The 24,411-nt window shown below is 32.8% G+C and overlaps 5 protein-coding genes across 5 annotated transcripts; 2 read left to right on the forward strand and 3 right to left on the reverse strand.

Annotated features, from left to right (window-relative positions):
• Nucleotides 1-193: 193 nt before the first annotated feature.
• On the reverse strand, nt 194-1,150 carry LOAG_02266 (hypothetical protein; the record flags this gene model as incomplete). Its single annotated transcript, XM_003137804.1, has 3 exons — nt 194-338; nt 831-988; nt 1,130-1,150. The coding sequence occupies 3 exons, from the start codon at nt 1,148-1,150 to the stop codon at nt 194-196; spliced, it is 324 nt and encodes a 107-aa protein (XP_003137852.1).
• A 1,694-nt stretch (nt 1,151-2,844) lies between these two features.
• LOAG_02267 (hypothetical protein) lies at nt 2,845-5,356 on the reverse strand (the record flags this gene model as incomplete). The annotated part of the gene is made up of 3 exons (XM_020445964.1): nt 2,845-3,109; nt 3,863-4,008; nt 5,261-5,356. The coding sequence occupies 3 exons, from the start codon at nt 5,354-5,356 to the stop codon at nt 2,845-2,847; spliced, it is 507 nt and encodes a 168-aa protein (XP_020303636.1).
• A 6,492-nt stretch (nt 5,357-11,848) lies between these two features.
• LOAG_02268 (hypothetical protein) lies at nt 11,849-12,528 on the reverse strand (the record flags this gene model as incomplete). Its single annotated transcript, XM_003137806.1, has 3 exons — nt 11,849-11,936; nt 12,196-12,315; nt 12,440-12,528. The coding sequence occupies 3 exons, from the start codon at nt 12,526-12,528 to the stop codon at nt 11,849-11,851; spliced, it is 297 nt and encodes a 98-aa protein (XP_003137854.1).
• A 3,979-nt stretch (nt 12,529-16,507) lies between these two features.
• LOAG_02269 (isocitrate dehydrogenase gamma subunit) lies at nt 16,508-20,962 on the forward strand. Its single transcript, XM_003137807.2, has 9 exons — nt 16,508-16,793; nt 17,423-17,530; nt 17,754-17,861; nt 18,325-18,476; nt 18,724-18,793; nt 18,978-19,109; nt 19,399-19,623; nt 19,794-19,971; nt 20,602-20,962. Exons 1-9 carry the CDS (start codon nt 16,647-16,649, stop codon nt 20,673-20,675), a joined length of 1,194 nt encoding a protein of 397 aa, XP_003137855.1. The 5' UTR covers nt 16,508-16,646; the 3' UTR covers nt 20,676-20,962.
• Nucleotides 20,963-23,413: 2,451 nt separating this feature from the next.
• LOAG_02270 (hypothetical protein) lies at nt 23,414-23,928 on the forward strand (the record flags this gene model as incomplete). Its single annotated transcript, XM_003137808.1, has 3 exons — nt 23,414-23,448; nt 23,542-23,595; nt 23,760-23,928. The coding sequence occupies 3 exons, from the start codon at nt 23,414-23,416 to the stop codon at nt 23,926-23,928; spliced, it is 258 nt and encodes an 85-aa protein (XP_003137856.1).
• Between the last annotated feature and the right edge of the window lie 483 nt (nt 23,929-24,411).

A 24,411-nucleotide genomic window follows, 5' to 3' on the forward strand; every position in this document is an offset into this window, starting at 1 on the left:
ATATATATATATATATATATATATATATATAGTTGGCTCAATCATATAACAACAATAAGTTGGCTACAGTACCTTTAGGGTGCCTGAACTTCAAAATTTGGAAACTATAATGCATGAATGTTAGTTAATTCCCAATATAACCGATGAAAATTTATGATCTGAACTGACAAGATTTCGCAAAAGCTCAAAAATCTCACAATATACCTTGATTGTCTTTAGTTGACCTGACTGATATCTCCTGCCCTCTATTTTCTTTTGAGCGTTCGCTTTCCTGAATAAGACGAAGCGTTTCCGATCGCAAATATGACGGGATTTCTTTTTGTTTAGCCAAATTTGGGCTGTAATATTTTCACGTAGTTAATGAATGATGAAGTCTTGAACACAAGCAAGTCTTGAACAAACACTATTCTTGCTTGACCAAAGAATATAGTTGACCTTGTCCGAGGAAAGGTTTTGACAAATTAAACTTAGAAATCCTACGGTTCAATGAATTTAAATACTAGCTTTTATTTGGTAACAACGTAATTATGCATATGCCTGGTATGGTCGTAGCACAAAAATCAATTTCTAGTGATAATAACGAACTACTCAGCATTTATTATGTTGTGACAAAAGTAAGTCAGTTATTGTGATGTATGGATCAGTCAGTCAGTATTACAATGTCCATGATGGATATAGCTAGTTTAAGGCATTCAGTTTTATTTCTCTTAGATGTATGTACAATTTAGTTTTAATTTACAAATGAATTAAATTTTTAGAATATATTTAAGTTCGCTATGTTTTATGATGTTAAAATTCAAAAATATTCATTGCTTTAAATCAAAACTTACTCAGTTCCAAATAGTCCGCCTGTCTGTTGAAGGTATTGTTCAGCAGCTGTTTGCGGCGAATAAAGAGGCATCGGTGAATTGTACTGTAAATGTTTCACTTCCTGATGATCACCAAATGGTTGAGCTGTGACGTTAAAACCCGGGATTGCGATTGATTCCTAGAAGAATTTCGTTTAGCAAACGACGAATGATCTACCGAAAAAAATTACGTTCGGCAATGTGTAACTGAGTACTTAATTTAAATTAATCGTTCTCATGGAAAACCTAGAAAACCTTCCAATTTTTTCATTTCAAAATACCTGCCACGGTGGAAAAGCCATATTCAAAAAAAAGTGTGAATAGTATAAGAATTAAAGGAGGGAGTAGAAATAGAAAATAACAAAAAGCGAATAATAAAATTATTCAGTTGTTATTTGCTGTTGAAAATTAGGAATAATGGGCAGAGACTACATTTTTCAAAATTAAAATCTTGTAAAAATTAAGGTTGAGTTGCTGACTAATGGAAATCTAAAATTCTGGGAAGATTTAAATCTAAATTAAAAATGAAACAATGTTACGACTACACTTAGTACAAATTTGGTTGAAGAAGATAGTAACGAATGTGACTGCGTCTTATTTTTCAAAGATACATCAAAAACAACAAGTTTGTATATTTGAAATGAACTTGGAAGATATGTTTTTCTGTGAATATTGTTAATGCAGTAAATAAAGTGTTGCTAGCACGGCAGCTTGCGAATATCTTTTTCAGGAAGGAAACCAAATACAAATCCATTAGTCTAGTAAGGATTGTATTTTTTTTACCAGTAACTCAGCTGGATTATCTACCGATAAAGACGAAATAAAAAGCCAAGAAAACCCTGGTGCTTTGAAATGTGAACACCTCAGCTTATAACTTTCTTCATTAAACTGATTGTAATGAATCGTAATGGAAATTCTACAATGAGATGAAAAATCAATAGGCTGGAACTAGAATGAAAATGCATGGATCTAGAAAAATAGGGCCATCTAAAACCTGTGAGTAAACTGCAATAAATGCAATCAGATATAGAGACGTGAGGATGTGCAAATGGTCAAAAGAACAGAATGACGATTCCTCATTCTGATTGCCGCTTGTATTTTGAAGTGTGTTAATCTTGCTGCAAACAAGATATAGACAATTTTAGATCCTGAACTGCTGGCCAAAATTTTTATCACATAAAACCGACCACTTGATATTAATACCTAATTGTCATTTATAGGGCAACAAATTCTGTCAGCTATACAAAATTTTGATTTTAAGAAATTTTCTTAAATTAATATTCACTTGTTAGATAAACTGACCATACTAGAGAATTCTCAGCAAAAACTGAAAAGTTTTATCTTGAATTTCAAAAAATTAGATTTGACTATTCTTTGTACTTTCGGTTGGTACTTCCTTCCATGCTTAACTGATTAATTCAAGAGTGAACAATTGAGTTTCAAGTTAACGGGTAATTGAAGGAAGACAGAAAACAATCTTTGAGACCAAAAACAACAATTGAAATTTCTCATTATTAATTCATGAACATTTAATAAGGAAAGAAAAAAGAGGAAGATCATTGCATCACGTATTTGGCAAAAAAAATTTATTGTCAATAAATGTTGCAAGGAAAAATGTGATTGGAAGTTGGTTTAGGATAAAATCATGGTTACGAACAAACATTCGAAACAAAAATTTGTAATTTAAGTGGTTTGAAATATCTGTAATTTAATCATTTCTGGTTGCCTAACACTTGAAATTTTTGAAAAAGTCAATGAAAATAAATCTTTTATTGAAAGTGAAGCCAGTTGAAATTAAAATTCTGAACTCTCATCGTGAACGAAGTGAAACTACGGCAAGGGTGGAAAATAATTTTGATAAAGTACATTTCCAAATGAACTTGAAAAATTTTGTCCATTCAAGCTGTTGCGTAATTTTCTACTGCTTGTATTTTGTTCATTACGATATTCAGGATGAAGTTTTTGTTGTCTCGAAAATTTCACCGTGTTGTATACTTCATTTCTCATGGTTCTTACTCAAAGGTGAGAATAGCGGAAAAAGAAACGTATTAGTTTGGTTAAGATTTGCTAATTTTGATTTAAGTGAAACGAAAATTACTGGATTCTGGTGTTCCAACGACACTTTCAAAGGAACAATCGGAGGCTCCATTTTTTGAGTATCGGTCGGAGCAACATTGAATACAGAATGTTGAAATTTATTATATTCTGTATTTTCAGTTACCGACGGTTGCCAAATTCGATGTATTGTACTGCCTCCCGTCCTAAAATTATCCATTTTTGTTACAATTCCAATGTTTGAAAATTTTTTCCAAGACGTAATTATTAAAAAGACTTTGATATATGCTCATCTTAGTAAAGGTGAAAGAAAGGGGAAATTTACCAGGGCTTAGGTGTACAGGCAAGTTGATACATAAGAAGAAGACTGTGGGTTAAATTGGAATGTTCGAATGGGAGGAGCGCAAAGGATGTCTCTTAGTAGAGCTGAGCGAAAATATTTCAAAAATAGGGCAATGCATGTACAGCTCACTTTTACACTTACAATGTATGAGATTTTGGAAAATTTCCTTGGAAATAATGACACCCACCTTAAATGAATTCTAACATTTTTTGTCAAAACATGAGACCCGTTAATATTTCTTCTTTTCTGCTATTTTGCCGCAACTACCGTTAAAATCATTCCGTAAGCTTCATGTGAAGAACGAATAAAAATCAAAGGTACTTCAAGTAATTTTGCAAGTCAGGAGAGTTCCGAAATTTCGAATGTTGTGAAATAGGAAAATGAAGTCAGGAGGAGTCTTCGATGTTTTGATACAAATAGTCTAACTAATCAAAATGAAAATTTCCAACTCTCTAAACTGAAGACCGAAAGATCGGTCGTGATTCAGATGTTGCATATTATCATTTCTTCTTGTCTTGTATCATAGTAAAAAATAAAAATGTAAAATTATGTGGTAATGTTGTTGTCTCTATTACTGCCAACAGTTTCACTGATTCTATTTAATTTGATTACTTACCTATGCACAATCAATTCCACTCTGTGTTCCGTTTTTGATAACAATTGTTTTGCTAATTCGATATTTAAAGCTTGGTGACCTTCGAGTTCTACTAAAATATCACCATTTAGTAACCCAGCACGATCAGCTAGCGAGCCTCCGATTACCTGAAGCATATTTCAATATTACAGTATAAATACATTCAACCGAGCTGGAAACTGTATATTTAGCAACACTTTAAATTGTCGCTATGTAATTTTCCTAATACATTTTAGTAATTATCAACATCATCAATATCTAAGAATTCGACTGCTGAAGCGTCAAATAAGTTTGTACTTACCGTCAAATCTGCATGACAATATCTCTTAAAAAACGACTGACGAGATTTTTTTTTTAAAAATTTCCATTTATTTCTTTCCAAACTTGCTGACCCCTTTTAGTTCAGAAATTGATATGCACTTGAAAGTAGGGTCGAAACGAGTAAACTCTATTGTCAGGAAAGGAATAGAAAATGTGGTTTCTAGTAGTGGAATAATGGGTTTGGGTTTCGAGTAATGAATAACCAAGTAAGTGATTTTGTAAACAATTTTATTTGCAACATTAATTGTGGCCAGTTAGCTTTTTATAGCACAATACTTCTATTTTTTCTTCTATGGAACTTTATCTTATGAGTTGGATTCTAAAAATCAAGCACACAATTGGAATTTTGTAAGAAAAATTGGATTCACAAAAATAGTCAAATCTTTTTTAATGACAGCATGAGAAGATGAAAACGAATATTTGCTGTTGCAATGCAATTGTAAACCAGTCCTTATTTATGTGGAAGACTGGTACTATTGCAGAAACTAACACAGTTACACGGTAGTTACATAGCTGACATGTAGCCCATCTAGATCATTTTTTTGCCGAAATCTAGCTAGAAGCTAATCCTTAAGATTACAGAATTGACTAGTTTTTTAGAAAAATGTCTCCTTTCAATGACGAATGTGATGCTAATGAAGAACGCATAATATCGTTTGTCAAATGCTTTCCATCAAATTTGAAAGAATTCGATAAACGAAAAAGAATTTTTTTTGATTTTTTAGATCAATTTTCTTTTGAACTGAATTTTTTTTAAATTTTTTACTTGAATTTTCGTCTATCTTTACTGGGCAAAAATTTTTATCATTGTGCAACAAATTTTACGTATGTTAAAATATATTTTGCTTTTCAGTTTCTAAGCTATAAATTTGTGGTCTTTGTCATATTAAATCTTAGAATCCCTGAGAGCTTAGGCACAACGCAAGTGCTAGCAGTATCTATAAATGATCTGCTCAAAACTTTGCTCAGCAACATAATACAACATGAAGAGAATGGAAAGTTATCATTCGTGATTCTAACGTCCAGAATTACTTAAGTGACAATTTTTGATAATTATACATTAATTATGGCGAGATCAGGTCCAATATCGAAGCCCCATGGTGTGCTCATTTGGCCGCGCGACATGCGCACTGTCACCATTTCTGCTTGAGCCATTGCTGCTACGGTATCCTCCAAAGCAAATTTGACGTACCGAATATTCTGAAAGTTTTCCAAAGATTTTGGGAAAAAATTTGACTGGTTATGAAATTTTGAAAAGCGTCAAAATCGAAATCATAGTGACAACTTCACATCCTGAATAATAAGTTGTAATAAACTATTTAAAATATTGTCCATGATTTTTCTTTTCTGTTAGCACTAATGTGTCCATAATTATGAATTAAAAAATGTTCAGTACCTAAATGCGCGAGAAATTTCAACAATGTCTTCAGTAATATCCACAAGTCGTCGGTTGAAAAAAAAAAGAGATCTTAGAAATGAAAGCAAATGCTGAAAACAGCTCAGAAAACGTTTTCTTTTCTCACCAGTGTTTCTCACTTCCACTTCATTCAATCTTTGTATTTTCTTGAAAGTGCAAGCACGAAATTTCGAAATTAAAATGCTTATTTTCAACGGCAACCTTGAAAATGTTCGACAAAAAACTGAGGCGTTCGGATGATATCCAGATAGGCAGTAAACATAGTAATACTTTGAAAAATAACATCCATAATCAAATATTATTTACTAGTAAGTTCGGCATATAAACGAATATTAGTTGATGCTTATAATAGGCCACATTTATATGGGGGTAATTATGGTCAAGGAATAGCTGAGTTAGCTCTTAAATACTTTTTAATGCAAATTTAAATGAATTCAATATAATATATATTTCTAAGCAACTTTCATAAGATTCTATTTTAATAAAATCAGAAGTGGAAAATGTCACACTGCTTCATTTCAAATTCAATTGCATCATTATCGCTTAGTCATCAACCAAGTCATATATGACAAATGCTATCATAATGCATCCTCAATTATCATCAATCCTACAACTCCAATGGCAAGGAAAGGACGATTGTGAGAGAGTGAAGGCAAATACTCGTGAATGACAGTTATTTCGAAGTGACTAAGTACGGATAGAAACAATACTTCCAGCGTTTTCAGCATAATCTCTTCAGTGTTAGCATAGTGAACCTTCGATATACCATAACTTTACACTCCTATTGTATATGTATAAAGGCGCACTCTGTCCTGTTAGTGTATGTGTATGTGTGGATGGATGATTTAACAGCCGTAAGATGAAAGCTAAACAACCATCGAAACAGACAACGTTATTACGCCATGAATTTCATTTATTGATGCGAGGTTTAAACTTCAAAGAATATTTTACAAACGGAATAGTACAGAATAGACAACCTTCTTGATCCTGCAATTATGGTTCGATAACTTTGTTGGAATCTTGGGAAAAGCCTAAAAAGTAATCCTTTGAAAATTGAAAATCATCTATTAATGTCATTGTCACACTCTAAACTTCTGCAAATATAGAGATATGAGAGAAAGAGTTGTGAGAGAAATTTGAAAAAGAGGATAATTTGTATACAGTTATAAGCAGAATGAATGAAACATGTGAGGAATTTATTGTTATTGGTAAGGTACTTCCCTGCGTTTGTTTTTCATTTTTCACAGTAAACTCATTCTGGAAAGCTAAAAATCATTTCGTATGTTTCGGTTCAATTTGTTCCATTTATTCTTACAGTACAGTCGATTTTTTCTCTGCCAATAAAATGTTATTAAAACATCTTCACCTCATTCATCTTTATCTTTTGTTTATTTCATGCTTATAAAAGTACAGTATTTAAGGGTTTTGGTTTACTTAATCGGTAGATCACGAGTATCAACAAACGCTCCTTAATACTGCACATAATAAAGTATTGCTCTGAAGCTGATATTTTCATATCGGGAAAGCAATAAAATTGACCAACCTAAATGATTTGGAACTCGATTATCTAGTTTACCTGTTGGGATGCTAAATTCTATCATGAAACAATACCAAGTGTATTTGTTGAAACATCCTAATCACTATAAGCAGATGTCGTTTTGGGAAGCCATAAAATTAACTAATACAATAACAGCAAGTTCTGCACGCTTTTCCCTACTGGTAATTACTATTTTGGAAAGAGAAGTTAGTGAAATGATTTTTGTCAAAAAATCGCTGGCTCTTTTATGTATCGTATATTCAATGGCGTCAGAAAATGTTAGCAGTGCTAATCAAATCTTGTCTTCAACTATTACATGTCGCAGTTGTAGATTTCAAATATAGACTCAATTATAAATGGATTTATTAAATTATTTGAAGAGTCTGAAATGATAAATGACTTATTAGTGAACAGCCCAGCAAACATGCATCTTCTTCAGATAGGTGGCAAATGGGAGGATCCATTCGTTCTCATAGATTAATTATTTCTATACTTAACGTTATACTTATTACACTACTAAAGAGATAACCATCCCTCCCCCTAAACGATTAGAACAAATGTGCTGTGAACCTATCCGACAAAGATTTGTAGCCTTTTAATGCTGTCTGAGTCATTATTATTGTAAATCCAGTAAAATTGTCTTCGCCCATAAACTATTAGGTCTATACCAACTTCATATGCATAACATTCCGACTAACTGCGATCAATTTCACAAAACTTTACATCAGCTTGAAAAGCCATGCAGTCTTACTCCTGTATAGTTTCGATTATTGATTTCGAATATTTTAATTACTTATTAACCGACAAAATGATACTGAAAATAGTTTCCGGCAGTGAAAAAAGGCTTTATGGATGAAAGCAAAACTTTGGACCCACAAATGTGTGTGTGTTTGTTTGTATGTGTGTTTGTGTGTATGTGTGTATGTGTGTGTGTGTGTGTGTGTGTGTGTGTGTGTGTGTGTGTGTGTGAGATGATAGATAGGGAAGGATATTAAAGTGGGTGGCTGCGATGTAATCCATCCGGGGTACGTGAAAGCAGAAAGAAGTGAAGAAGAACTGAGGATAGTTGTGACGATTAGGGTGGAGACTATTTGCCGGAACTATGTTTTGTTCCAGTCTTTCACTGAGATATACCAGCGATTCTTCGTAAGAAAGTTAAGAAAAATGATGATGTGTGTATTATGCTGCAAAGTTTGAAAGCCAATGAATGGCGAGAACTGTTCAAACATTCCAAACAAATTTGCAATCATACAATAAATCGCAAACTATCAAAATATCTATTAAACTTCAAATAATCATAACTGAATGGAACATTGAACTTTAATGATTTACAAATTCATTTCAGGATTTTTACGAAAAAAAAGACAGAATTAAGCCCAAATTTAAATTTCGAATTAATCACCAGAAATTATGATAACATCACGATTTCTAAAACGGCGAAGCTACCAATTCTGTCAAACAATGAACTGAAATTTTAGGTGCTACATAAGCGAATTAAGCATAGCATGCATTATATTTCCACTCCAGATCTAATTTATTTTCAATAATTTTGCAACGAGTCGGAATCTTTTCCATTTAATAATTAACAAAATAAAAATGTTATTAATCGGCAAAAATAGAAATATGTGGAATTTGTTTGCATTTTATTTGTAATGAAACAAATTGGCATGGATTGCTGATAGCCGTTTAAAAGATTATCTTATGATAGTAAACATTAAAAGTACTTTGTTTTTATCATTTGAAGTACAACATTTACGTAGAAATTATATGCAAACATTACTTAAGTAATCTGATATATCAGGCTGGAGGATTATTGATTCCATTACATTTCAAACTGATAATGGAACAATGCTTCATGTTAGGGAAAAGTAACATCCGGAATCAGGTTTACCACAGGGTTGTACTTCCATTATATGCGGTGAATTGGACACTGCAAATGATGTGAGAAAATGAGAATCTTCAGGAGAAGATTGAAGAATGTTGGAATGAGAAGAAATTATGATTTGAAGATTACGATTTGAACAGGATGTTACGATTTGAATCGGTGTACTGATAACATTTCAAATCGTTGCTGCGTGCGCAGAGAAGACTATCGGAATGGATGGATACATCAAAGGATTGAAAGGTTGCTGAAAATTTGAAACTTAACAGCTAAGATAATAAGATTAGCTTGGTTTGAGGGGCAACAAAATGGAGAGTTTGTACAAAGTTAAATAGCTCCGTTCGATAGATTTGTATTTTAAGAAATGAGCTTTCGCAGCTGTTCCTCCACACATCGGAACAACTGCATCAATACAACTAAGTGCTTATAAGTCGAGGACTAGTTTTCGAACTCTCTTCTTTTCCTGTTTTTACATCATTTTGCACTAAAAAATTTCGATACACAATACTGAATTTTTGAATGCTCCCCAAAAATGTGCACATAGCTTAAAGATGTTTTACTTCCAGACTGCCTTATTTTATTCTGCTCTGGTTACTTTTTACTGTTAGCCTAATCTAATGACTTCGAAGATTACAACAGGCTGTTTATTATTAGTTTTTGATTTTAATTGAATTTTAATTGAAGGTTAAACATTATTAGTTTTTGAAATTCATTTATTGCAATGATTTTATGATTTCTTTTTGTGATTTCCACATTTTAGTTTAACCTTCATTAAAAATATATTTGGAAGTACAAGCAGTATTTGAAATTTCCTTATCATAACTTTCATTCAGGAACGCCATTATTTCGGAACTACATATCTTGGTCAATCTCAATCGCTTGAACAAGATACATGTTGCAGTGTGCCATGAATCATTAACAGTTTTATGAAGATGAAAGCAGAAGCAAAAGACGCTTGCACATCTAAAGTAATGTGGGGAAATCAGTCAAACACTGAGGTAAATACTATTAGAGCCAAGAATTTTGCTGTCTTGAAGAAAATAGTTATTTTCGCAGTGGCTTAAAGACATGAAAATTTTAGAATATCAGTACAAAGATCAAAGAATATAAATCACAAGCTTCTAAACTTCCACTTCTCCTAGCTGAACACCAAACGATTCAATTTACCGCTCCTGTTGAACTTTTAGTTCAGGATCAAAAACATGATTTTGGATATTTCTTTCTGTTGAAAAGAAAAGTTTGGAGAAGTTGATTCCACCGTGCATAAAGTTTCTTTCTTTTGATAGGTCTGTTGCATGACATAAAGCATAACTGAACTCTAAGAGGTGTTTCACGTTTGCGACTGTTTCATCATTCAGCAATCACGGTTTCAGTTCTTAGAACAATTTCAACTAGATGTTATCATTTAAACAACATAATCTTTAATGTTCCAATTTTTTATTTGTAATGATAAAAAATATTTCCTTACACTACCCTTTTAATAAATCAAATGGAATAATAATTTGGCGATTCGAGTAAAGAGAGGAGTGGTGATCCATAACACATTGAAATAACGGTTAACTTTAGAATCATTTTTACAACTGCTTTAGGAAAAATCTAAGCAAAAAATATTGATTTTTATCACTAGGCAAAATCCAATTAGTTTTGATTAGCCAAAATTCAATTGAAGAAAATAAATCGATTTACCCAGGAGCGGGTCATATTATAAAATATGCACTTTTACACAAAATTTTAAGAAAATGGCTTTCTGGAGCAGGGAGTGAGGGCACATAAAGAACTAATACGGTAAAGGTCATGGTGTGGAGACTTTAGAGTTCATGAATCTCAACCGGGTAGTTTCAGATCATTTGTTTTTAATAAATTGCACAGAATATGAAGTGAAATAAAATAAAATGGTTGAAAAAACTTGAAATGAAAATATTTGTTAGTCGAAAAACTGAAGGACTTTTTTTTTCTGAATCCTAAGATGAATTAATTTGTATGAAGCAGCACATTGATCCACCTCATCAATTTATCACGGCCTGCTTTCTTTTTCCAATTGGTGAAGTGTTAATAACCTTCCATCTTAATTTGCTTTGCAATATCTTCGAAGATCTGCAACAATTAGTGCTCTTATTTGGATTTCGAAATGCAATTATAAAAAGCCAGTTTTTGTCGAGAATAGGAATCACCGATAAGTTTTGAATGTTTTGAACGCATGTCTCTAATACTTGCATAGGACATTCATTCATTTTTCTGCATCCAAAGTTAATTTCGATTTGCACTTCCAAAAGAAAAAATGTTAATACGACTATATGATGCATAGTTAAAACATCAATTTGAAACTATGAAGTTTTCACTTTGCAGACAATTAAATTTCTTTAAGTGATTGCAAAATTTTAAATATTGACTGCATTTGAAACCTGATTTAAATAAAAGTAGGCAAATATGTAAACTATTTCACAAACTCAATGATGTGAGCATTATTTTTAGTCGATGGCTCATAAAATGTTGGATTGTACCGAGCTGCATATTGTTCACCATCGGTTTTCGATGCTTTTTGATTTTTGTCATCGTCACATTTAGTGGAAACTGCAATTTATATATTGCAGGATGTTTAATTTAGCATTTTAATCTAAATCTACTGAAATATCTCAAGATTCAAGTCAATCAGTGTGGTACTGAAAATCTGTCGTATACTTCAATCAACGAAACTGTTAACCTCCATGGTATTCGTATAAAACTTGAGACTTCTTCTAGTTGTAATTCGTGCTTAAATTCTGAACAACTGATATGGCATTTCTGTCGAACTCACAATAAACTTTGAAATATTTAAGTCGTATCTGTAAGAGTTGCAGCATCAATAAGTGAATACATTACAATGAAGCCATCGCCATTTTTGTGTATAAATCGCGCATTGCTGCAAATTGTTCCTTCATACAGTTGAATTATTGTGGATTGTCAGATTCTTAAATTCAAATGATAACCATCAAATAATTTGTGTTTTCAAAATTTTTTTCCTTGTGTTTTAAAAAACATTAGCCTCGTGAGAAAAACTTATTTCAAGGATTTATTTCAAATGCTGTTTGAATCACACTTATCTGTTTCACTCAAAAAGAAAAAATGAAAAAAAGTTTTAAGTGAACATCGTCAGTCATTTTTTTTTTCAAATTTCGTACCTCGAACATTCCTGGCTTTCGAATGAGGAATTAGCAATGTAAATGGAATCAAAACTTATAGTTCCAGCGATGTCAAGGACTTTTACTATACAAATCGTCCCGTCAATGGCAATTTCCTTCCTATAAATATCTTTATGGATGGGTCATATCTTTTTAAAAACATTCCCTCCATTAACTATCCTGTCTGTAATTTGGCGAAATTATGAGGATACTGATAAAAAAAGAACTTCGCAATCTAAATAACTTAACTAGAGCACTTTTTCCAACACTGCCATTTCCAAGTAATACAGTTTTATATTCAGGCGTAGGTGTAAATTGTACTTGGGTTAACATCTAAAATAAATTTAATTGATGGGTTATTCAACAAAATTTATATAAAAGATCAATGTTTATTCTAAATAAACATCACCATTAGCAAGAATATTGATGAATTATCACTTTCGCCTCATCGGAGGCGTGTTTGTCATGATAAAAAATCTCTGTTCAGACCTCTGGAAACATTTGAAAGGCAATAGAAAATACTCTATTTTGATGAATATTACCTAGTTTATTTAATAAACTGATCCGAGGGTTAAGAGGTTCATACTAAAGCTCAATTCGTGACCCTATGGCAGAAACATTTCAGAAAGCAACTCACGGTTTTACTTCAGAACTCGTCTCCCCTTTTCTCCCGTCTTACTACGTGTCTTCGTTTCATCTGTTTCTATTAATGCAAGGAACAATGAAAATGCAAATCAAAAAAATGCATATCCTTACACTGTGGTCATACGAAAAAAGCGAGACCGTAACTGTATGAAACAACGAATTTATCCGGAATTAATATATTATCCAATCTTTGTTTTTCAAAACAGTTGGGAGTCTTACACGTATCTCTTATTATAATTAAAATTTTGACAATTAAAAGATAGCATATTCCAACCAAAAAATACAGATCTAATATATAATGCAAAATTAATGAAATTCACATGTAATGTCGATCTAGTGTAATGCCGCCCTCAATTTTTAATTAAGGCGAAGTCATCTGTAAAAAGCCACCTACATAAAGTCTACATATTTTATATTATGCATTCTTTAATAAATAAATAATTCGTGAATGTGATACTTACCTCAGTAGTAGCCTGATATAAAATAGTGCAGTTTTGCAGCATAGTCTAAATTTAGGTTTAATCATATTTTTTCATATCTGATATTTTTAATCAGAAACACCAAACCAATTCTTGTAAAAAGTGCATCTTTTCAACCCAAAATTGTGAGCATATCAAACTTTCATTGCTGATAGAAAAAAGAGTTTAATTATTGCTCATAAAACCTAATTTTTTGAATTCCAAAGTGGAAAAATGGTCCAAAATTCGCCAAGGAATAAATTGCCTAGAAATCTTGCGAAAATTCAACGACACGCTTAAGTCGCTGTTTACGAAATTTACAACTAAAGCAGTATTGAGTAATAATGGGAAAATTGTGGACGATGGTAAAAAGAAAATCGCTATTATTCTGGAACAGTTCATACGAAGAATATAAAATTATTCATTGCTGATCTGATAACGTTACCAAATTTGCATGCCATTAATATTAGTTTTAAAAATCACAATCAATTTAATTACAATGAAATGATTGAACTGGTAAAAAAGCAAGAAATTCAAAAAATTTCAGGTATATAACAAATCAATTTCCATTTAATATTCAGGTACTCATTTATTCCCCTAGACTTATTTAGTCTCGCGTAAACTTGACAATTTTAAATAACGCAAAAATTTTAATCCACGACTTCAAAAGTGAGTGAACTGAGAATGAATTAATTTATAAGATAATTCACAGGATTTTTTTTAACGTTTTTTCGAGGAATAATAAGGAAAGTGGCATAAAGAATAAAGTTTTAAAGAAAAACTAAATTGAATATGTTGGATATATGGGTTGATCACGAAAGAATGGAAGAAATCATTGAGAGGACACTTTTGTTCTCATCAAAACTAAACTATCCATCAAAATTTAAAGCTATCGATCGTACTGGATGATTTCTATCTTACATTTTCATACTTGCATACACACTTATGGGAGAACTTATCAATTCATTATATAAAGTTATTGTATGATTGACTCATTGAATTAAGAAAAATTTCCCGATACTTTTCATATTTCAGAATCCTACTGAGCTAATGCAACTCACCCAAAAATTTCGTCAATCGGTCATTCTAAACAATTTTTATTCCTCATTTTACACTTGATAGATAATAAGATCCAAAATTTTAGTATTCCAAAAAGTGATACGTTTCCTTCGATTTTTTTATTTCCCTTACTATTCTCCACAGTTACCTCTTAATGAGCGTTTGCTTAAATACTATTTTTAAGATTATTCAGACGATTGAAATAGATTTATGTTTAGCAAATAAGTTTCAGACTTTATTGAGAAGAGATCCATGTCCGAAAAACTTGTTCCATTTTCTACAGTTCTGGAGATTAGCAGGAAAGATTTCCTTCATCCTGCATTGTGAGAAAGTTACGATCCAAAAAACAGAGATATGTTAAACGGATTAAAATTTTGTGTTGTTGGTGCAAGATTTGAACAGATATATGAAGCATCCAGTCAAAGTTAAGAAATTTCTCTTGCAATCAAAAACGCAAATTAATGGATTCCACCTGTTAACTTCGATTTAATCGGTTTAATCAAAGTTAAACCTTTAAACTCTCGTAGAAGTTTGACTATTATCTGGGCAAATACCTGGAAAATATATTTTAATCTGCTTATCAATCGCTTTTGTCTGACAAAAAAAAATCAGGATCATCAGGATTACACAAAGCTTCCTCAGGGGTTGAAAAGGCTCTAGATGATGTACGATATTACTGCTACCTAAACATAAGTTCAAATTCTGGAATAAATTTCCACAAACTTAAATAATTTTTCGTTAAAAAAACACCCCTTGCCAACGCTGACTTTCTTGCAGCCAGAATTATTAGTCATAACAGATTTCTCTAATGTCACCTGCTGGATTAAGATTTTCTTGTCATTCATCACTGACATTAACTACTAATTGATCATAAATAGCAGTTTTGCCTATTTTATTTCGGATTTTAACACGCTGTTCTGTGAAGCAGCTTGATGGATAGTTTTAAAATGGAGGGAAAAAAAAACAAAAAAAGCATATTTTTCGATATTGCAACATTTCTTATGGACGAATGCTAAAATTGTTTTCCGGAAGTATTATAACAATAATGAGTGTGGTTAATAATTGGTTAAAAATGATTATTCATTAAACACAAAGAGGTTATCGAAGTGATAGGATGAATTGTTACATTTATTCCTTATCGGAATTCCACATTTTCAAAAATCCGAAATTTTTCTCTCCTGAAAACTTTTCTGTTAAATGGCTTCCTTAAATACAAAATTTTTATTTCAATGTCATTGTACTTCGTAAACCTGTGCAGTATTCAAGTAATAGACCAAAGCAATTTTAACAAAAGCGGTGAAAACTATTATGGGGAAGAACGTTCCGGAAGAAATCTTTCCTGATACTCAACCTGACTTAATTGTTGTTGAAGATGTGTATTAGTAGAGTAATAGTGTTTTGTAGCAAATGTGATCGATCAGAAGGAACGATACAACATAATCTGAATGATTCCAATATATAAAGAGAAAAAAAAAGATTGGATTGAAAGTAAAAGTCATTATGCATTCTATCTAAGGGGAGATTCTAGCGTTTTGGTTCCATTTGATTTCATCGATTCAGAAACTCATTTATTCCCTTCGCATATGCTTACATTTTTTTTACGATGAAATGGTCTATTTTCGATGTAAGGTATGCAGGTGAGTGGGCGTAAAAAGCCTACTATAATCCAAATATCTAACTTAGCAGATATCTAAAGTATCTTTCAAAAGTAACCCTCGACCAACATCTCTCTTTTTCAACATTCCTTTAGCATGTCGTATGATTCGTTATGATGTGAAAGTTAATAGCCAGTGGTTGATGATCACTGGCCACTGGTTGAGGAAGAAAATAATAATAAAGGCTACAAAATAAGTAACGGAAAGATGTTATTCGATTAAAGGGATAAATGTTTTCACATAGGGTCAAAAGGTCGGTTAGGACGACAGGTGTGCGAGGTTCTTTTTCTGTTTTGATTAAACGCTTCGGGAGTTCGCCATGGTGGGCGATCGGTTGAGATGAATATCCCAATTAACGGTATGAGGTAGTCCTAGTAACATTTTAGTGTGCGTTACCATTGTGATTGATGCGACTTATTCTTTACATTTTGATTTTAATTGGAAAGTACGAGTTGTTGGATACTTTTGTAAAGTTGTCATATTTTATCTAAGTACTTTTCTGCATTGGGTGTAATATGCAGAGTGACCTTAAGATTTTTAGAGTTACACTGATACTTGAGTATGTTGTGGTGTTCGTAAATTTGCAGGAACTTTTTCAAGTAATAAGGAACTGAATATCTTTACCATATATATAATGTTGTCAACCCAGTCAGTAGCGTGGTTATCTCGAACTAATGCTATAAGTCTAAAATGTGCTTATCGAGGACTCACTGCCAATTCACAGTGTACTTCGAGCATTGAAATGTACCGTTTCCGATCGCATGTCCTTCAACAAAAAGAGGTTTTTTAACTTTTAATATTTATAGCCTGACTCTTTAGCTTATTAGAATTTGTAAGTTTAACAAGCTGAAATATGTCGGAAAGGGACTAAAATCCTTGATAATACTATGTTGTATTGAAAATATATAAAACACTGACTAGCTTTGGAAAGCTAATAACTGAATTTTGATGGTACAAGCCATCACATGAAATGACAATTATTCATAGAGTGTCATTTTAATCTCTTCCAGCAGAATCACTTACGAGTTTCAGTTTCAGAATCGTCCAGACTTTCTTGCTTGCTACTAAAATGCATGAAGTACTATTTCCTGATGCGGCTAAATTTGTAAAAAAAATCCGCTGCAAACATTAATGTTGGAATTGCATTACATGAAAAGCGTTATATGTGTTGTAAAAGAAAGAATCCGACGGATTCTTTTAATTTTTGCGATTCCAATGAACTCTGTTAAGCATGACATGACTGCTGGATTTCATTTGATTGATGGTAACTCATCTAGTGATTGCTCACTAATTATGCCTTCAAGAAACTTCTGGTTGTTCCGAACTGGATATTGCTATGTACTTCTTATTATTTGTTTGTCAAACCAATTGTTGGATTGTTAAAAGTAATTTGTTTCTTAATTATTTTAGGCTAAATTAGCCAAATATGGTGGACGTCAGATGGTGACGTTACTTCCAGGCGATGGTATTGGGCCAGAAATGATGAACCATGTCAAGCATATTTTTGACCATGCTGATGTGAGCGCAGAAATTGAAACTGTCTAGTTTGTGTTATTATTTGCCTGCACTGTTTTGTAGTTTTGTGTTCAAACTATAAGTTTAAATGTAAATTTTGTCGAAGTTTAATTGTTTGCCGTAAAAACATGGATCTCTTATTTCGACTTATCTCCTCCATTTTGAGAATTTTACAAAAATACTGTAAAGGGGCACCCTTACATTTTTTAACAGTAATTGTTGATAGGTTCCGGTGGACTTTGAGGAAACGCCGTTAAGCTCTGATATGACTCATCTGGATACTGATATGGAATATGCTTTGTTATCGACCCGGCGAAATGGAGTAGCCCTAAAAGTTTGTTCTTATTTTTCCTTATTCATTCTCTTTCAGCTATTTTCTGTATTATTTAATACTTCCAATATACAAACACTTGTTTTGCAAGAAAAGGGGGAAGAGATTTCAGCAAAGAATTTCAAAAAATTGGTATTAATTGTCGTTAATGACGTTCTAAGTAAGTCATTTTACGCTTGAAGTTGTTTAACAACTATATAGCAGCATTTTCTGTACTCATGCAAATTAGTCTGATCAAAACAGAGGAAATGATATTATTTAGCAATCGCATGCAAGCGCATGAATATCAAAGTAGGTTTCTTTTGAAAGTGACTAAGACATAAGATTGGCAAATTTTTGTTATGTAAAGCGTAAGGAATTTTAATTTAAATTATTCAGTTTTTGGCACCCATTAATGAGTCGAACACTGCAAATTATAATGGTAATGCTAGTTTTTTCACTGGTTTAAAAGCATAGGATTTTTAAGGGCAACATTGAAACTAAATTTGATGTTCCACAGTTTAAGTCAAGGAATGTTGAATTGAGACGACGTTTGGATCTTTATGCCAATATTTTGCACTGTGTAAGCATACCTTCAATTCCATCGCGACACAACGATTTGGATATATTAGTCATAAGGTGAATTTGCTTCAACATTTTAAGAATTCATTTTTTTGATGTGATGACATGTAGTTCGCCAAATAAAGTTGTACTACTCGTTTTCAAAAAATAATTATGTTGGTCAAATACATTAGCATAGAACAATAATTTCCCGGCGGAAGATATCAAAAGTCATTGTTGCTGCATATTTAAATATAAATGTCTAGTGTTGCCTTTTCTGTTCGAGTTTTTAGTATTAGTTTAAAAGTGAGGGTGCGGTTTTCAGAGAGAATGTAGAGGGCGAATATTCTGGACTTGAACATGAGGCCAAGAAAGGAGTCGTTGAAAGTCTGAAGGTTGTTTTTTCAAGCACTCATTAGTCACTGATTTTTGATAGTGATTTTAAATATTGATTGGAACTGGCAGAAGTTGTAGTTTTCCTAAAACTTTCCTTACTTTTCATTTAAGTTATATTTTAAGCGATGAAAGTTTTCTGCCAATTTGTAGTTCATTGCTTTCTTTATTAGAATTGATTTATAGATTGTAACACGTACAAATATTGAACGTATTGCTCGTTTTGCATTCGAATATGCGGTGACCTACAAAAGGAAGAAAGTTACAGCAGTTCATAAAGCTAATATACAAAAATTTGCAGATGGTTTATTTCTAAGAGTAGGCATTCACATGTTTTTTATGTTTCAGTGTTATGTACTGCTTTTTTTTCTTTCGGCATGGTGTGTTCATTGGCACAATTCACATACATAAATGCAGCCTATTTGAGAATCTGAGAATTTAGCCTTTTTCTGTCAGTTCTTCCGGCAGTACTCAGTTATTTTCTTGGTAAATTGTTTGGAGTTGATTTTAGGGATTTCTTCGAATTACGCCAAACTTGTTAAGCTTTTTATGGAAGCAGTTAAGCCAGATTCTGTGTCCTATTTGTTGTAATTTCTTAATTTTTCAGGTATGTAAGGAAATAGCGGAAAACGAATATCCACATTTGCAGTTCGAATCGATGATTATTGATAATGCATCGATGCAGCTCGTTTCTCGCCCTCAGCAATTCGACATTATACTTTTACCTAACCTTTACGGCAACATAATCTCGAACATAGCTTGTGGCCTTATTGGTGGAGCAGGATTAGTGTCGGGTGTTAACGTTGGTTCCAGATATGCTGTTTTTGAAACGGTTTGTATTTTGGTAAATAAAAATTTCTGCAATTCTTATTGATTCAATAATTGGAAGCATGAAACAAGGACAATTGCAACTGTATTATTTAAACGAATAACTTTTTTTAATACGTTTCTCTGAATAACTTTTCCAAAATCTTATGCTGATAATTCATATATAATTTTCAGGGGACGAGAGGCAGTGGCACTAAAATAGCTGGCAAAAATATTGCAAATCCGACTTCCTTTATTCGAGCTAGCGTAGATATGCTGAAATATTTGGGACTGGATAATTACGCAGATCTGATCAGTGATTCCTTGTTTACTGTACTCACAGAGCGAAATCTGCACACCGCTGATATTGGAGGTAAGTCTTCCGTCCCAGCTTTGGACTCTGGAATCAAAATTTTCATGTCATTTTGCATTCTGATTTTAGGTGGGTAACTTCCACATCTATAATTCGTAATTTTGTTTCTTTGGCTGACTAACAAATTAATACACTTTCTGTTTCATTCGAAAATTATTAGTTCCAAGAATAGAGAGTGGAGTTTTTATAGAGCAATGAGCGAATGAAGTTGGTAGAGTGACGTTATTAGGTTCTGAAAAGCGGGGTTAGCAGACTGAGTGATTTTTTTGAGTAGGGAGTTTCTCTATAAATAGTTTGTAGTCAGTCGTAACATCTTTTTTGACTGCTATTTCCAAAACGGCAATATAGTTAGATGTTTTGAACCTTACTTCACACGTCAGTATACTGTGATGTACGTCTCATTTGCTGTATGTTTGGTAATTCATCAATCAAGAAATTTGACATTATGATGACTAGAGTAAATTACTACCACATGGCCTTTTTTCACCTTCTGTAATCAACTCTTCCACTCAATTATTTTCTGTTGAAGTATGGTCAAATGAAATATCAAAGGTATTAAACTTTAAGAAGTCACTGAACTTTACCTGGTCAATGACGTTTCTCTGCTCTTCTGAAGAAGTTGTTTCATAGGTACGGCTAAGACAAGCGATGTTGTGAGCGCAACAATGGAAATAATGGATCAGCTGAGGGACAAATATATTTAGTGAGGATTGCTTCAAATAATCGGTGACAAAGGTATCCACTGTCACCTTTAAAAGCAAATTCATTTAATTTCAGCTGAATGAGTTCCGTGCATTAATTTTCATAGTGGTCTGACATGGATACTTTTCTTTTGCATGAGATATCTAGTATCAGTCATTCATGAGTAATATATTTTATATTAGATAACTTAATGAAAGTCTTTGTTTCGCTCAGGTTTTTGAGCTAGCGAATGTTTGGTCAGTGAATCACTGGTAGCTTACGTTTAGAGTTTGTAGAATTCTTTGACCGTTTATGTACATGTAAAAATTTTTCATTTTCGAAATTTAATGGGATGTTTGTTGTGTGTGTGTTGTTTTTTTCTTTTTTTTTTGATTATTAGATTCGGCATCATCAATTTGATAAAACCCCCTTTTGCTCGTTTCTACTCTTGAACACAACTTGATCCATTGTTTCAAAAATTTGTTCAGAATTATAATATGCGACTTTGGAACTCTGTTTCGTCAGTGTTCATCGAAGTAGAGGGACTCACTTTGTTGCTTAGCTGGTAATAGCCACTGCTCATCATTTATTAGCGCTTGTCATCTCGAATATTCATACAAGCACATGCACCTTTTCCAGTAATTGCTTTACACCAATGTTGTTGATTCTGTGCTAAAGAGGACTTGTTTCTATTATTCAGTTTTTTGAGCCCACATGAAATAAAAATGTTATCCAATTCACTAAATCGAAAATTGGTGCTCGCATATAAATAGCTTTAATGTCACCAATGATGACAGGTTACCTCCGTTTTTCGGCCACTTCGAGTGCGACTGGATGATTTGCGGTCATATTTATTCCGTTCTTATCACTCTCTCTGCAATGATTTTCAGGTGAGCTTCTGCTTATGAACGTTGTTAAACATAATTTTGTCGTATTTTAAGGATTTTTGTGAAGTTAGTGTTCGTTGTTAGACATGCTTCACTAGGTTATCAAGTAATTCTGAAACGGGCAAGAAGTCCATGGCATTTGCTCAAGAATTGAATCCGTTAGTGACCTTTACATGGAGTATATTCGTAAAAAACTTCATACCAAACTAGGAGCAGCATATCTTAATCTTCCTGTTATCCCATAGTATGTGTTTGAGAATGTTCTACTCGTTGTTTTTAAAAAATTAATATTGTCTTTATATATGGCCTTTATAGACATCTGTTAGTTTTTTTCTAATTTCTACGAATTTCACTGAATCACTATGGAAAAGAAGATAATATGTACGCATAATATTATTCAGCTAAAGATACTCTGACTTTATTAAGCTAGTGCAAATGCTTTTGTCTGTTTAAGCAGATGATGATCTCTACGTTGAGCTGCTCATTTATTCATTGCTGGACATATTTACGCGTTTCTATGTCTTTTATCATTTGTTCTTTTCCTTGGAATGTTCGAAATTACTTCCTTAGCTTACCCTTGTCACATTTTTCCCAACAATTTCATTCCCTTTTATTTTACATTTCCCTCTTAAGGTGCATTCTTGATAGTACAACCCAGTAAAGGCATAATGCTCTGATGATATCTTTATGTGTGGATTGTATTATCCATTATTATTTGAGTCCAATTTGTCCTAATGCTTTTTTAATTTACGTTTTCAATTTTCGGGAGCAAAATTTCATAGATTCTATCTGCAAATTTACTACTGAAAAATTCTTATAGTTCTTGATTTATGTTCACTGTGTTGGATTTCTCTTCGTCTTTCATTTTGTGTTGTAAATGCAGGACTGCGCTGTAGTTTTTTCACTTGCAGTTTCATTGATAAGTTTGGGGCGTATAAAACGAATTGATTGATCCCCGTTTGCTAGAACTTGTGATAAATTTCTTTTGATTATAGTTTAATTTGTTAGAACTTGTAGTGAATTTCTTTCGATTATAGTTCCAAAGCAGTGGAATCATGCTCATCTATCCAAAATTCTAGAAAACTAAAAGTTGCAGAGTTTGGTGAGAATCGGAAGATTTAGAGGTACTGCTAGCGAGCAAAGAAACGCTTATAGATGCAGGCATTGGAAGTTGTAGTCTTCCAATAGGTAGGCGAAAGATGAAAAACTGCGCCACATGAAATAGGTTTAGGTGGCTGCTCCGCCTATCTTCGCTATTTATTTGGCGTAATCGGATAGTTGAATTATTTAATTTTGTTCTCTCGTTTCACTGGAGTTGTATTTATTGACCATTGGTAATTAATGCTTTTCGCAAGCCTGAACGTTTTTCAGTAATTCACATTTTATAATCGACAGATATAATTCGAGTCATATTTCCATTCTCGAGTCTGAGTTTATTGCTGAAAAGGGACCTTGAACCACAGATATGATAGAAATGGAAAATTACAGTAATTGAAATAGACAGTTGTTTTAATTTTCTAACGAAGACAGCTGATTCATTGACTCTAATGTGCTCGGTGGTGATAAATGTGTAGCGCATTTCACAAATTATGATAATAGTAATCGAACTGAGTTCTACCTCGAGGAATCGAATAGTCTCTAGTAAAACTTCAAGAAAACGTTTGGAAACATCAGTTCCAAGGCAAATTATTTGAAACATATTTTCGTTCGTCGACAGTGGTAGTTATGTTTTCAATTTAAGTTTGTCATGTAGCTTCGTCAGATTACTTTCATATAACTCCTAAATAACTTGGAATTGTATATCCCTAATGAAGTATGAGAAGCAAGTGGGAATTCAGAGTTACACAAATTGAACAAAATAATTACGAAGTATGATGAACGGAGAGCAGAGGAGAAAGCGTTCTCCAGCGTTTCTTATATGACCACAACTACAAATTTAGAATAGGTTTCCAGCTGTGCTGCTAATGATATCATAAAAAAAAAAAGGAAAATGAATTTGCAGGGCAAACTCTGCCAGAATTTCACTGTGGGACGAGGAATTACGAAACAACGCATGGTAACTTTACGAGCACATTCTGTTCCTTGTACCTTGTCGAACTGATCTCGAGAAACTTGATGGCACGGCAGTTTTTCTTGATAAGATTTCCAAAAAATCGAAGATTTCTTTTGGAAATGCAAACTCGATCTGAATTTTCTGCGTTCTAAAAAAGAATTTTCTAGGGAAAATCTGGCAATATCTCAGTTACTCCCATGGCGTACTATATCACGTGAGCAAACTGGTCATCCTGAAGGAAGACAACCAGAACATCACATAGTGTTGCGCTCCGCGAACAATTTCAAGAACTGTTATTTTTCACCAATTCAGTGTGTACTTGTTGAAGAGCAATAATTAAAAATTTCGATCATTTCGTGGATTAGTGATCGTCTAACCATTCGGTTAATTTGTCAATCTGTTCAAGTTATCCCTTAAAAAGAAATTAAAATACCAGCAGTATTTTTGCAGAAATGTGGTCCTGACTGTCTTCAGAAGTTTGATGGGTCGAATTATTAACTGCTATCCCTGATGCTGAAAACAAACTCCGAAAAGTGGAATAAGATATTAATTAATGTCTATTCTAGGCTATCCTACAAAAAGTCAGTGTGATAAAATGTCTAAGTGAACGACCAGCTGGGGTTTAATAACTTTGTAGAATTTATTTCACACGGTTATTCATTCCATAAAAACATAAAATCAAGTTTATTATTATGCCAGGACCGAGTTACTTCCATATCAGTTTCGTAAGAGATTCGACATCAAGAACTATACTTCCGCCAATTTTCGCTTCTGCCGATGAAATTATTCATAGCTGAACAACTCTAGCTCTTAATATGT

This window comes from Loa loa (genome assembly GCF_000183805.2).
Source record: "Loa loa unplaced genomic scaffold supercont3.70, whole genome shotgun sequence".
Taxonomy (NCBI): Eukaryota; Metazoa; Nematoda; class Chromadorea; order Rhabditida; family Onchocercidae; genus Loa; species Loa loa.